We start from the raw sequence: 15,470 nt of genomic DNA, 5'->3' as shown, positions 1-15,470 counted from the left end.
GATGTGTTATCTTATGTTGAAGTCCTCTTTGGAAGGAAGATGCTTCAGGCCATAAATCAATAAAGTCTTACGTACATTATAATATTGGTGTATATTTAGTTTAAGAACCCAATCTTTGTTAGTACTGCTTGGATACATGTTATGGCTTGGGCCAAGGTAAGGGGTCTCAGAAACTTTAGCCTGCTGGACACACCTTGTCATCCAAACTGTATTTAATAATGTTTGGGTTGCAGTGTGTTATACATAAAGTACAATTATACATGGTTATTAAGATTATTAACTGTCAGGTTGGGGCACACCCCCTACTATTATTGTGCAAACATGTTTTTTGCTTGTACACTGCGATATGCTTCCTGGCTCTTGCGTCTATACACCATCAGGTATCTGAGTTGCATCTTACTTTGCATACATGCTGGAGCCACACACCACAGGGTTCTTGCATGTGAGTTTACTAGGAGCTGCTGTGGACCTCGAGGGGTTTTTTTTTTTTTTTTTTTTTAAACTAGAGATGCAAAGTATAGGGGGTTTCTCTTTAGGACAGTGTTGACAATGTCACTACTCCTGTCAGACTAGGGCAAGTTCATGCCTGTGTAGACTTGGAAGTCTCAGCAGACTGATTTCTTTGTGGGTCTGATAAAGCAGGAGGACATTGAACCAAGTCCCTTAGAAGGCCAGTTAAGCGCACACTTAGCACAATCTCACCTTGTAAAATTTTTGTAAATATACAAATGATTTTTAATTACAATAAATTATGAATATGTGCAGGTAGCATGTACTGTGGTTGGGATTAAGCTTACTCAAAAAAAATAAATGAAAAAATAAAAAACAACAGCATATATGTTCCCATTAACTCAGTCAGAGGCACTTACAAATTTCTTATCAGACAAGTAAGTGTTATGGAGAAAATAGAAAGGACTAGACTATGCACAAGCTTCAGGACAAGTAGAGGCAGAATAGTATTTTGAAATACAAGGTTGCAAAATGTATGCAGTTAAATGTCTTAGTTGGCCTTGCACTCATGAGCATAAGAACCACCAAACTAGATTTAGCCCACATAAAAATTAATGGGAATGAAATTGCCATATTTTTCACACAGCCTTCACCGTCAACTAACTGTTGAACCAATTCTGAAGCGCTACAAGACCCCAACACTCTCTGGCCAACTGGTTGTTTAGACATTGCAGCTTGGATCTGTGAATGGAAAGCGTTAAGATATTTGTTTATTCTACTCAGCCAAATAACTACATATATGGGATGTACCAGAGGAAGTCCTCTTTGGAACCCATTTGGAAAGGCTTCATACAGATGTCAAGTGCAGAGGGTTAATATCTGCACCAAATTTTTTTTGCCACTGAAATATAGTTGTTGGCCACTGTTTGTAATATTGGACATATAATGCCATATGAGGCAATGGTCTTATTTCAATTTGTATATAGCAATAGTAATCATTACAATGACCGGAACGCAGACAACAGTTATATCGACACTAAAATGCTGATCGCTAGAATACTGATATGAACAGACAGCAAACATTTCCATCAGCCAAGGTAGAGACGCAAAAGAAGAAAATTTTGATAGTGACTACAGCCACTTAAAATGGCGACACTCACATTGTGGCATTAAAGGGGGCAATGCGAGGACCCCGTGCCTGTATAATGTCCAACCCTAGTTATCGTTATTTCGTACCCCCACCTGTATTTAGGTATTCTGCATCAATATAACAACCCCTATCAAATGTTGGATACGCCTTACCATTGTTAGGGAGGTACACTGACAGTCCCTTTAACGTGAACAAATTATGGCCAGTATTCTTTCAATGAAAGCAACCCAACGTTTACAGCCCACAAGGTGCTTTTCCTGTTAAGGATATGGTGGAATAGAGCAAAAGCGTTAACAATACTATATCTGCAATTAGCCACTTCTGTTTCAGCCTTAATTTGCTCAATACACAAAGAACACACTCAGCAGCAAATGGGCAATATAACGCAAGGACAAATATAAATTCTACATTTTAGAAAAAGATGCTGCATGTAGGAGCTCATGATTTAATGCAAGGAATAAACACAACCAGGGATACAATTTTATTTGTCCAGCAAAAGTTTACCAACAGGTGTCAGGAAGCTGCTATTTAGGGTAGGTGTTACCTGGAATTAGGCATAAGAGAAACCTATGAAACTGATTATAGCCTTTTTGTCACCTTATTTCCCATGTGTGGAGTAGGTAGGACTATCAAAAAAGTTTATAATGCAGAGCGATAGAAAAAGTTAACGAAAAAGTACAGGAGTATTAGAAAAAATCATAGTGACAATGCCAGATATTATACGCAACATTTAATAAAGCTTGTTTTCTTTATTAGCAGAAAATGGCCTCCTCTCTTGCTGGGCCAACTATTTCAATGCTATATAAATTTTCTCTTGGTATGCTTGTTGTAAAACTTTGCCTATGTCAATGATGCTAGCAAGTCAATATTCAGAAAGGACCATTTGGTATCGCTGAAATTATTTTGGCTTTTCTGCCCATAAGAATCTTATGTCACGCTTATCGCTGTGTGACACTTCTTACAAAACAGCTTGGAACTGTTTGGGGACATGAGCAGGTCTGGAAAGGAGCAGTCTAAGATCTTCCTGCACAGACAGAAAACAAAATGATTATATACATTCCACCGTGGTAGGAAAAATTAAGCAGAGAAAGTGTGAGCTACAGTCCATTAAGTATATTGTGCTTGAACATGGATAGATGTTGCTTGTCTATAAAAAAAAAAAAAAAAAAAAGTTATTCCACGTTAATAGAACCCTTGGCTATCATTCACAGCCCAACAAGATTGTTGTATATATGCAACTTAAAGGGCCACTAAACCTAAAATACCAGTTTCTTTCCGATAATGTTGACCATGACAGAACTTCACATATTTTAAAATACAGTTACATTCAGCTGCTATTGCAGCTGAATGCAAGAAATGATTCAGTGTTACCATCCATTTTAGGCTACAAGTGACTTGCTGTAGTGTACTTAAAATGTGATCACTGACAGCTGCTGTGTGTTAGAAAATGTCTCCCCTCACACTGAGAACGGAAATATCTTCCATTGTGAAAAAAAAACCCAAACAAACTATACAAACAAAAAAAACAAAACACAGACTTGTGTAAATGAGCATGTATTTTTAAAACCTAGATGCACACACTATTTTTTTTTATATTTAAAGATACCTCACCAATTGGTAATGTTCAAATAAAATTAGAACACAAAAAACACAAAGTTAACTCAAAATAGAGATTCATTTTACTTTAATAAGAACATGGAAACCCTAGTCAGCCCTTCACAAAATCAAATTACAGGAAGTCAAATTAAAGTATTCTACAGTAATCACTTAAAAAACTTTTATAGCTGAATATATAAACAGACCCGCAAAGTGGCTCAACAATGCAGGTGGAGAAATGGTCACCTTTCCATAAGTCATTAAGGAAAGCTCTGAAATTTGGAACAATGTGATATAATGACTCAATTTAATTTGCCCCACCATGAAAGTATTTAACTGAAGTGGCTAAAAATATTGGTTTTCTTCTGATGGGTACAATGTAAAAAGGAAATGGAAAAACCATGTGCCAAACATTTTGCATGAAGTTGCTACAGCAACAGTGAACAATGAAATCGCTATGGTAGGATGCCCAATAATGGCTTACTCTGACAACATGAACATTTGTTCTGTTTTACACATCATTGACTCTTCCCATTTCTTGCACGCTTATATCAATGAATCTACAGAGAAAAGTCAATTTTGAAAGGAAGACTAAATGCAATGTGCCTTTCTTGTAATGCAGGAAAACAGAGGTGGCATTTCAAAAGTTCTAAAAATGTCTAATTTCATGAAAGATTAACTGTTTTACTACAAACCTATTTTCCTTAATAAATACAGTTTTGTTCCAATCCCTTGCTTCCCCCAGTAAAAGCATTAATTCAGCACCCCTCAACTTTATTTAGAACTAGCATATTGAACTATGCCGTTTAAAACATTTTAACAACTTGATTTGTATTGCAAATAACTACGAGGACAAATATCTTATCCATTGTGTTAGACATTTGGGTGCCTTATGATCATTTTTCTGTAACGCTTTAACTATATTAGTTCACCTTGAATTAACTTTGCAGACGTCTGCAAAGACTGGAAAAACTATGCACGAGAAGCCAAACGTGCTCTTCTATATTTCTTGTTCTGAATCTTACTAGAAGCACAGTTGTCCAGTGCTAATGTGGCTAGATTTCAAGGCGGCAACAGAAAAAGATGCCTTTCAATTAAGTGCATACGTGAAACATGTCAATAGTACTTCAGATATGAGGCTGTATAGAAAATCGTGCCTAGGTTGTGTAATGGATCCACTCAGTCTTGCAATAATTGCCTCTAGTCAAAGAAGGTGACAAATCCAAAATGTAAGAAAGGCCCGTGTCACAATCTTCCAAGAGAGAAAACCAATGTTTTCTAAGATCTAACCAATTTAGCCTCATGAGCTCTTAGCGTTCCAACGGCATCTTTCACTGCATGGTAGATAATATTCTTCACCTGAAATAAAAAGAACAAATGTAATAAAGATTTATTTTTTCCTTCTAACAATTTAGACTTTTGGTACTTAGAGGCAGATATGTTGGGGAATTCTAAACAAAGTGAAAGCAAATGAAAACCACCATTGCTTTTAAATGAAAAAAACAAAACAAAAACCAAATTATGTTGCATATCAACACAATATAATATGATAAATTGGATTTTCAACAGATTCAAAAAAACACAAGAAGTGTAAACATGTATGTTTTTTTTTTTTTTAACTGGTCTAAATTATTTTCTTTGAGTTCAAAAGGAGTGACAGACTAAAGATGGAGTTCTGGACAGGAAGAAACTAATGATAAGCTTCTTCAGAGAAGCCTCTGATAATGGGTCAAAGTGACGAACCTCAGTCTGGTTATTTCCCCTCTCTAGGTTAAACAAAGGAGCAAGGATGTAGAATAGCAGGCAGACAGGAACCACCCATGAAGGACTGTATAGAAAATCAGAATGGAGGCCAGCAACTTCTGGAAAATGATTATGAGCATACAGACTGCTCCTTCAGAGAGCTGATGACCACCCCTGGAAAAATGGAGGGCAGTAACTCATGAGTAACATGGTGATCAATGCACCACTAAACGTAGGAGTCAGCCCTCCCAATCTTCCACCCCCTGTAGATATTTGACAGTAGCATCTGATCAACTCTGCTTCTGCTATAGCTAGTGTGCTATGGGGATAGCCTTCTTAGTTTCAACAGGTGACTGCTGTGAATTTATAGGACTAGACCCCTATTTCATTGCCCATAAGGAAAGGAGACTAACCCTGATGGGCTAGACAAATGAGTTCCAAGATTTGTATTTGGAAGAGCTTCTGGTGAGACCAGACTCAGTCTGTTTTGCCAGAGCATTCCCCAGTCCTTGAGTCTGGTATCACTGGTAAAAAAAATCCCACAGCAAGTTCAAAATCTGTCAACCTCGAGGGGTTATCTGCTTCTATGTCAGAGCTCCAGACCTGCAGGAAAAGGTGGAAAAACTGATGTTTAAGAGAGACCTGCCCTATGCATTCAATAGTTCCCAATGCAAATTATGCATATAAAATGGTGTGAAGGGAACTGTTTACATGGTAGATATCAGGCCTCTGATAATGAGCATAACCTGGAGTACCACGGAAGGGGGGGGGACAGGCAGCTCTCCAGAACAGGTCCATACCTGAAACTTCTCGTGGGGGAGAGAAACCCATGTAAAAGATGTCAAAGAAGCCCAAGTGCATGTTCATAACTTTTACAAGCGGTGACTTCTGAGGTCTCTTTAAAAGGAAGCCCTGATAATAAGATCATAATGAAGGATGGTAATGCCCTGCCTCTGAAAATGAGCAGCAAAGGTGGCTATTGCCTTGGTGAACACCCTGGCCCGAATGGCAGTACCAGAAACTAAGTGGTTCTTCCCAATGATGAACCATATGAAATTCTTATGCTCTTGTCACTTGGGGACATGGAATCATCATCTTTGGATGCCATAAACAACCTCAGGTGCATTGTTTGGATGACCAAGTAGATGAACTCCATCTTTGATTTCTCCTACTGGAGAACGATATTGAGCACCTTGACATCAAATACAAATAATGAAAGGAATTTTCCTTTTTGGGAACTAGATATAAATTGGAGTAGTAACTCAAGCACCACCGAGGCAGAAATATCCGGGCTACAGCTTCAGAAGTCAGAAACAACTGAAGGTGTGTATTGCATGTGTATGGTTCTCTGTGGGGTCCAAGAATGAAACAAAGGTGAGGAGGCTCATAGAACTCAAGGTAGTCCTCTGGAAAGGATGCCCAAAATCCATTCCTCTGTCCAGGAGCTCTCTTAAAATGTCACAGAAGTGTGCATCTACCTTCCCACTGGCTCAAAGGGGAAAAACTGCTCTCCCGACTTGCGTCATTGTTCATTTGAGAGGTCTTTAAATTGGACAACTCCAACTTTGAGCAAAAAAGTGGTCTTGCAAAGCTGCTGCCTGAAAAATGGAGAGGGCTGGTCTGTTGAAGGAGGAGTTGTTGTAGGATGCCTGGAGGCAAGTATTGCACACAGACTGAACACAAGAGTATAGACTGGCAGTGGTCACACCAAAATGCAGAAAAAGGTATATTTAAATATATATTTTTTTGAGGAGGGGGGGGGGGGGAAAGAACAAAAAAAACAAACCAAAAAAAACACCCCCTTAATACTAAAGTTTAAACAAAAACAAAGACATAGCAGCACCAGTATTATTGACAAGCACAATGTCACACTTCTATCAACAGCAGCAATTGAACACATTCCCCCCTGAGGACCCTCTAAGCACCTCCTATGGGTGGCATTTAACCCTATAATTAGCCTGTCTAAAAAGGACAAAATGAGCACTGATATAACACAAAACGATTTATAACGGAGCTAAACACATTTCTGCTTAATGAATCTACCCAGAAGGCTAAAGTCTCATTCCCTTTTACAAAAACATTAAAAAAGTTGTGATTATGAGAGTGGAGATTCTTGCATATTTGTAGAAGAGGGATGAAGAGGGATGAGCACAGTACTGTAATGCTTCAATGGCAACGAAGGCAAACAAGTTTTTGTAAGATTGCATTTTAGCTGAACAAATTTTAATGTACAAATATATTTTTATAGGTTTAACTTCCTTTAATTATCCTATTGTTTCATTATTATTATTATTAACTAGCTAGGCATGGAATATTATTTTAATTCTCAGATGCCCACATGACCCTTCTCCTACAAATATGCATAGTTCATGCAGTTTTCCACTCCAAGCAACTGAAACGATCAACTAGAACATATCTTGATATAGAAATTGTTTTCTGTATAGGTGTTCTTACTTGTGTTATGTTGTGAAATAAAGAAGACAAAGAAAAGAAACATTTCTTAAATTGGTATGGAAGGTACTTTACCTGTAGTTTGTCCTCATGATTTGTATGTGTATTTGACAAGTGCCTAAATTCCTGTGTTAGGCGGAAGCAATGTTTCACATGTTCTGGAGAGACAAAATCTTCAGCTACTTTTATGCAACTGTATAAATTGTGGACCTTCGAAATAAAGATAAACACATTTTAATACACAGAATATGGAAATGTTTCTCAGCAGAACTATTTCTTTAGATGAAACAACTTGTCATACAAAACCACCTTTCTCCAAATATTCACCTTCACCTTACACAGCCAAGCATTGTTACTTTACCAATGTAGTGTTTTTCCCCAGTTCAACATATGAAGATTGTCACATAGTACATTACAGTATACAGTGAGCTAACATTAAAATGTAAATGTTACACTACTATTTTTCCTTACTATGCTTTGGTAATAAAAGCTCAATGTAAAGCTAACTGGATAGTTACACAACAAGCCAGTTCGTACATTGACATTGATAAAGATCTTTAAACAGAAAAAATAGGGTAAAAACAAATAATTACTGTACCTGATGTGGTGCTCCAGCTGGAATGAACACGGCATCACCCAAGAATTGTACAATTGCCCAACCTTGCACACCATATTCATCATAGAGACGCTTACGCAACGACTGATCTAAATACCAACTTTGATCATGTATCGGATCATGATCTGCTGGATTTTCTTGGCCTTGTTCATCACCAAACTACAGTAATAAAAAAAAAAAAAAAAAAAAAAAAAAAAAAGAAAAGAAGAGGTTATATTACATCTCAATCATGGTATTCAATGTGACAAATACTGTAACTTTGTATCCATACCAAAAGATACCTTTCTAAGTAGTTCACGGATCTTCTCTGCATCCTTGGCAGCGTAAATATGCCACAAAGCTCCAGGTTTTTCTTTACCCTCGTGAATTCGTTTTTTTGTTACCTCGTCAGCATCTCCTTCTTCAATGGTCTTAAGTACTTCTAAAAATTGTATGTCATTAGTTAAATGTGTTAAAATGATCTTAATTACTTAACTATTGGTTATATGGGAAGGATAGTGGCGCTGGTATTTATGCTGCACTGACTTAGGGGCATATTCAATTGTCCGCGTTACTCGCAAAACTCGCGAGCTGAAATCCGGCTTAGAATTACCGTAATACCGGTAATAATCTTAACGCCGCGTTACTTTTGCGAGTAACACGGACAATTGAATATGCCCCTTATATTCAATTTTGCAACAATGAAGGTGAGGGGGGCTACAAATACGTGAAAACAATTTCAGCACATTCCCACATCATTCTTTCAGCCTACAAAGACAAAAAAGTCACATAAGGGTGCTTAAAAAAACACCTGTATCATACACACAGGAGGCAGACATTCAGAAATATGTCACATACCCATTTCACTAGGAACCAATGGCTCATATACTGTTCATGAAATAGCTCAGTAAGGTCACTGGGCCCTGGTGAATTGGTAAGCTGCATCCTCCTGAACATTGTTCAATATTAGTAAATGACTACTGTTTGTTGGTGGCAGTTGTTCGTTTGGCAATACAAGAGCATTGCAGACAATAGGCGTACATATACCAAAAAGAAACATAATTTCATAAGCTCAGCTCTTCACTAGTGTGACCAGACTAAATGGCTCCGGTAACAGATTTCTGAAAATGTAAGCGGTTTGCAGTCATGAAAGGCATAAAAGGTAAAATAGGATATTGCTTTAAGAGGAAAGTCCATTGCCTAGAAATTTGAAGACAGGATTAAAACAGCTTGACAGGTAGGACTATAGCATATTAACATCACTCCTGCTGCTAGGGAACAGTTCCATTTTTTTACTAAGAAAATGACACGAGACATGAGACAGACATTCAGTAAGGGAGAGAAGGGCCGAGAAGTAGTGCAAAGTACATTCCTTCGATGGAAGAATCTGCCAAGGATAATTACATTTTAAACAAAATTCAACTTGGTAAAAAGAGAAGCGTGCAATTTTTGACCTGGGGTTGCATGTTGGCCATCACAAGTCAAAACCTCTAGTGTATTCTAGTACTAAGAGATGAGACGCTCAAGACGACTAACTTTTGTGTCCTGTGCTTCCAAAAGTCTTCAAACAATATCTCATTTTGAAGGCAAATATAAACTAGATATGGATCTTCAACTGCTCTCCAGCAGCCACACAAAGGGGCAAAACAATAAAATCAGTAAACTTCTGAGACTTATTGAACATTCATCTTAAAAATACACCAAAATTCGTGTTACACAATATAACCAGTATTCATTTGGAAAATGGGAACGACCTAAGACACATCCAAAACAAATAGTAAAAATAAGATTTTTACGCACTGTAAAATCGATTTCTCTTACTCCATTGGGGAACAATGCGAGACATTGGGGTATAGCAGTGGGACTAGGAGTTTAGGCACTTAACTTCTTTGATCATCACTCTCCTCCCCTACTATGCCCCTCCTCTCCTGTAGTTACCTAGGGTTTTTTTTAAGTGCCTAGGAGATAGGTCATTCAGTATAGGCTCCTGCCTATACTTTATTTAGATAATGGTTTTCCATGTTTTTATTTTTCTTCTTCCTTTTAGGTGCAGTGCAAGGATTGAACCCAAGACCCAGAGGGGTGAATAGCCTATCAGCTTCCTTCACTGTGGAGGGGGAGCAGCAGCTTCAGCTCACTCACCCTCGCACCATTGCTGGCAGCCTGTCCTTCTCCTAGATTAACGAGCAACAGGGGGACATATTGTAAGTTTGCCATAGAGGCAACATTTACTTAAAAGGCACCATCTGTGCACTATAGGAACGGCAGACAAATGGCTTCAGTTAGTCTCCCTAGTCGGGTGGATATGAAGCTACAGCAGCCTCTCCTCCCGGCGGACATGTCGGCAAGTGCTCCCCTCCCCTAGACTACGGAGCAGCGGGGGACACAGTAACGATCGTGCTCCTTAAGAGGCGATTCGTTTAGTATTCATTTGCACACGCTGCCTGGGCACTCAGAGGCGTGATTGCAATACACGCCGACAGCCATACTAGAGTATGCGCTGATCGGCAGTCTACAGGGGCAGCCATCTTTGGGGGAGGTCCTGGAGGAGAAACTTCAATCCACCCCCTTCCTACTTCCTGGCACAGAAGTGGCCATATTTGGACACCGATCCTGCTGCATGCTGCTCCTCTGCTCTCTCTCTCCTCAACTGGTATCATTTATGCTATTTGTGACTGGATCACATATAAATAACTTATGGTATCAATTTATTTAAGGGAAGTAGTGCAGGATGCTTATTTATATAAATTGACAATGCACTTATTTTTGACATTGTGTATATTGTGAGATAGGAAATCGTTATTTCTGAGACCAGGGTAGAAAATTAGATTTTTCTATTTTAACCTTTCAAAAGCAAATACCTTATTTCTGATGTATACCTGATACAATAATTATTTGTTTTGAAAGCCTTTTGCATAGATCTTAGTGCAAGAAAATGCATTCATGTCTAAGGTATATGTTTGATTTCTGATAAGCATTTTTAAGTCCATTGTGTAGTGTAGAGGCTGTCCTCTCTAAAGCTAATTAAGTCTAATCAATGTGAGTGACAAACACTTGAATGCACTACAGGGGGGCCATTACCTGTATGCAGGTCCTGTTAGACAGACATGAACTCTAAACAATGGAGACAGAACATCTGAAGGGGGAGGGGGGGAGATGTGGAAGTTAAATTGCGTTGGATGCAAAACTAGATTACATCCTGAGGTCTGATGGAATATTCTAGACGGGTTGGAGCCAGCTAGGTCCAAGGGGCTGGCTTACCTCTGCTAGGAGTTAGAACTGTATAAAAAGGTGAGCTGTGTGAGCATGCAATATATCATTCTGATGTTCCATCTGACCTGACCACTGATACCTTAAATCAGCGGAACTGTCCTTGTCAGGACACTTGAAGCAGTGACGTTTATTGCTCAAGAACCTGCTTGACAACTTCTTCAATATTGCTATAATCCTGTGACCTGCTGATTAGACCCTAAAATCTAATCCGTTCTCCGACTGTCTGAGGTTTGGACCCAAGGTTTTCCAGTACCACCGCTCTGCCTGCTACCCATGCAGCTTTGGTCAGTGTGATAGGCCAGGGAGGATCCATCCACAGCAACCTGGATCAATAGTAGGAGGTCCAGAGTTATCAGCCCAAGTGTACCAGCACAAAAGTACACTAGCAGTGACAGTTACCCAGAAGGAACGTGGTTCTGAGCACCATAAAGGAGCTCAGTGGTGGCAGCATTGTAAGCCCCTCTTACTGCAGCAAGAGGGCGCATTTGGGATAATGAAAGGGAATGATGGCAAAGTAAGCCCAGCTGGTTCCAAGCAACAACAGACAGGGTGGCATTGGCAGTCCATCCTGTCACACTGTTTAATACTGTACTCCATAGACACATATTGCGGGGTTTTTTTTTTTTCACAAATCGGGACTATTGTTCACAGTACCTTGGGATTTGGGTATACTCAAGATATTTACCTAGTATAGAGACTTGGTAAGATCTCGCTGTACTGTGTGCAGACTGTAGCCTTTCAGACTATTTCTTTTAAATCTTGTACTTGGCTTTTACTAATTTGTTATACTTTTTAAATATGTCTGAGAAGGGGACGTCCAAAAATAAGGGATCCTCCGGTATGTCTGCATTATTTTATACGTGCCAAATGTAATGTCAAATTATCTCTTGGACAGCCATAACCAGGAAGCTCTTTGTATTGCGAAGCCAAAACCCAGGAGTGGCGAGATCCAGCCCAGGTGACAACAGCTATGGAAGAACCGCTCTGGGCTAAGTTACTAACCACCATGGCGGAGCTCACCAGGGTACTGTTACAGTCCATAGAGGTACGCGAGGTTCCAGTTTCTCTCACTTCTACACACTTCCTATCGGCTGCAGGCACATCCTCTCAGTCCGATTCAGTTCAGGGAGAGGCGTGTCTGCTTACAGCATCACACAGGGGCAAGAGGATTATTTCTGATGCAGCCCATGACTCAGAGCATTACTCAGAAGAGGAAGGAGAGATAGACATTGATCTACAGGAAGAAGACACACTTAGTGCTGTAGATTTTGCTTCTGCCCATAATGTTGATAACCTCATTTTGGGTATCCAACATACTTTAGGTTTTGCAGATCCGGAGCAGACGGCTCCTTTGGGGTTTTCATTGTTTAAAAAGACCAAAGCACAGGTGCCTGCTTTTCTACCATCCCCTCAGCCAGGCGTCTGTTACCATCTCCATCATCCAAGGCAGGGGCCCTCAAACTATGGCCCGCGGGCCACATGCGGCCCGCTGAGGACATTTATATGGCCCGCCGGGTGTTTATGCCGCCGCTGCCTGTCATTTTTTTTACATGAGAAGGACGGTCATTGGTGGGAGAGGGGGCGGCGGCCGCCGCCGATTGGCTGGCCGGCTGAAGCGGTGGATCATGAGAATTGTTGTCCGGCTGCAATCTAGCTTCAGGCGGTGAGAGGAACCGAACAGCGCAGCCGGACTACAACTCTCATCTCCCAGGATACAGAGGAAGCCAGGGCATTTGGGAGGGCCGCCTGAGCGGTGATTTGTGGGCAGTGAAGGTTGGAAACGGGAGCGCGAAGAGCGGGAGAGAGAGTGCGGGAAACGGAGGCATCACAGCGGAAACGATGTCAAGAAAAAAAAAATTGACTCGGAGTGTAGGATATTCAAAGAACAGTGGACTTCTGATTACTTTTTCATGCAGTACAAGGAAAGAGCTGTATGTCTGATATGCCAGAATATAGTGTCTGTGTTCAAAGAATATAATTTGCGTCGACACTATGAAACTCAACATAAAGATAAATATGATTGTTTGGTTGGAGAAGTGAGAAAAGATAAAATATTAAAACTGAAAAATACATTGACAACTCACCAAAATACTTTTGTGAAGCAGAAGCAGCTAAATATTTCATCACTGCGAGCAAGTTTTCAAGTTGCCAAGCTAATAGCACGCACTGGCAGACCATTCGTGGAGGGAGAATTTGTTAAAGAATGCCTTCTTTCTGTTGCCAAAGAGATGTGTCCAGAGAAGGCCGATTTATTTAGTACAGTGAGTCTTTCAGGACCTACAATTACACGGAGGATTGAAGAAATGGGAGACAATTTGCATCAGCATTTGCAAAACTCCACAAAAAAAAACCCTCATATTTTTCCTTGCCACTCGACGAAAGCTATGATGTTCGTCATTCTGCACAACTTCTAATTTTTATTCGTGGGACGAATGATTATTTCGAAGTCTCAGAAGAGCTTGCTGCACTGCAAAGCATCAAAGGAACAACTACAGGAGAGGATATCTATGAAAAGGTTTGCCAAACTATGAATGGTTTGGAGCTGGACTGGGCTAAACTAGCCAGCGTGACAACTGATGGTGCTCCTAGCATGGTGGGGTCTAAGAAAGGAGTAATTGCTTGCATTAACCAAGAGATGGACAAACAATCATTCTCATCCAATAGCCATACACTGCCTCATCCACCAACAAGCGCTGTGTAGTAAATCACTGAAGTGGGACTCTTATGAAAATTGTGGTATCTTGTGTTCACTTCATTAGAGCTCATGCACTAAACCACAGGAAATTTCAGGAATTTCTGTCTGAGCTAAATGTTGACTATGAAGATGTTCTGTATCACACAGAAGTCCGTTGGCTGAGTCGAGGGAGAGTTTTGAAACGTTTCTATGACTTACTTCCACAGACTACAACTTTTCTGCTTTCAAAAAACAAATAAGTACCAGAGCTCAATGATGCAGAATGGAAATGGCACCTTGCCTTTCTGACAGATATAACAGAGCTACTCAACAATTTCAATATGCAACTTCAAGGAAAGGGGAAGCTCATCTGTGATATGCAATCACATGTCAAAGCATTTGAAGTAAAATTAGTCCTCCTCATCAAACAAGTGAAGGAGGAAAACTTCTGCCATCTCCCCACAACTCAAAATCTGTTAGCGGAAAAACCATTGATTGCATTCCCAAACAAAACATGTGTGGATTCACTGGAAAAATTGCAAAAGGAGTTCCAATGTAGATTTAAAGAGCTTAATTTCCATGAACGGGACATACAGCTTTTCCGTAACCCATTTTCTATTGACATTGAAAATGTGGATACAATTTACCAAATGGAACTGGCTGAACTGCAGAATTGTGACTCTCTGAAAGACGCATTCAAGTCAAGCAGCCTTCATAATTTCTATGCATCTCTCCCCTCGGAGACATATCCTCATCTCAGGAACCATGCACTCAAAATGGCAACCATCTTTTGCAGCACTTCTGTCTGTGCAGACTTTTTCTAGAATGAAACATTTGAAATCTCCAACCAGATCAAGACTAACGGATGCACACTTGCATCACTTGTTACGACTAGCAGTGACAAATATGGAACCAGACATTGACCATCTCATTAGCCAAAAGCAGGCCCATAGTTCCCATTGAAATACTGGTAAATTTGTTGATTTAACTTTACTTCATTTTAAATATTGTATTTGTTCCCGTTTTGTTTCTTCACTTCAAAATAAGATCTATGCAGTGTGCATAGGAATTTGTTCATAGTTTTTGTTTTTACTATAGTCCGGCCCGCCAACGGTCTGAGGGAAAGTGAACTGGCCCCGTTTAAAAAGTTTGAGGACCCCTGATCTAAGGCCTAATAAGCAGTTTATGATGGCGGACAGATTTAAGTCACTTTACCCTCTCCGGCAGAAGATTCCATTAAATGGGAGTCCTCCCCTAGGAGTGGACACTCCTGTAGCGCGCTTGTTCTCCTCTTTGGAGATTCCCACTCAGGAGTGGGTTTCACTGAGGAACCCCATGGACAAAAAGTACGATCACAACCTCAACTCAGCTTATGTTCGTCAGGCTGTATGTTTAGACCCACTATGGCGGTGGCCTGGGCTAACAAAGCTATCCAGCAGTGGGCTGAACAGTTAGTTACAGGCATTCAGGGCAACGTTCCACGTGCGGAACTCATCTCATTGGCTGAACAATAGGACTTCTGATTATGTGGGCCAGGC

General features: G+C 40.1%; 1 protein-coding gene across 2 annotated transcripts in view; it reads right to left on the bottom strand.

Annotated features, from left to right (window-relative positions):
- Positions 1 to 3,267: 3,267 nt before the first annotated feature.
- The window catches only part of KDM3B (lysine demethylase 3B), a 62,559-nt gene continuing 50,356 nt past the window's right edge, over positions 3,268 to 15,470 (bottom strand). For both annotated transcript variants that reach the window (XM_075209226.1, XM_075209225.1), the window contains exons 21-24: positions 8,288 to 8,427; positions 7,989 to 8,165; positions 7,466 to 7,600; positions 3,268 to 4,555 (exon numbers count right to left, since the gene is read on the bottom strand). In XM_075209226.1, coding sequence (XP_075065327.1) covers positions 4,475 to 4,555; positions 7,466 to 7,600; positions 7,989 to 8,165; positions 8,288 to 8,427 — 533 coding nt within the window. In that variant the 3' untranslated portion in view covers positions 3,268 to 4,474. The remainder of the gene's footprint in view (positions 4,556 to 7,465; positions 7,601 to 7,988; positions 8,166 to 8,287; positions 8,428 to 15,470) is intronic.

The sequence above is a fragment of the Mixophyes fleayi genome, chromosome 4 (assembly GCF_038048845.1).
Source record: "Mixophyes fleayi isolate aMixFle1 chromosome 4, aMixFle1.hap1, whole genome shotgun sequence".
Lineage (NCBI taxonomy): Eukaryota > Metazoa > Chordata > Amphibia > Anura > Limnodynastidae > Mixophyes > Mixophyes fleayi.
The sequence above is the reverse complement of the archived record's forward strand: the minus strand, read 5'-3'. Positions and strand labels throughout refer to the sequence as shown.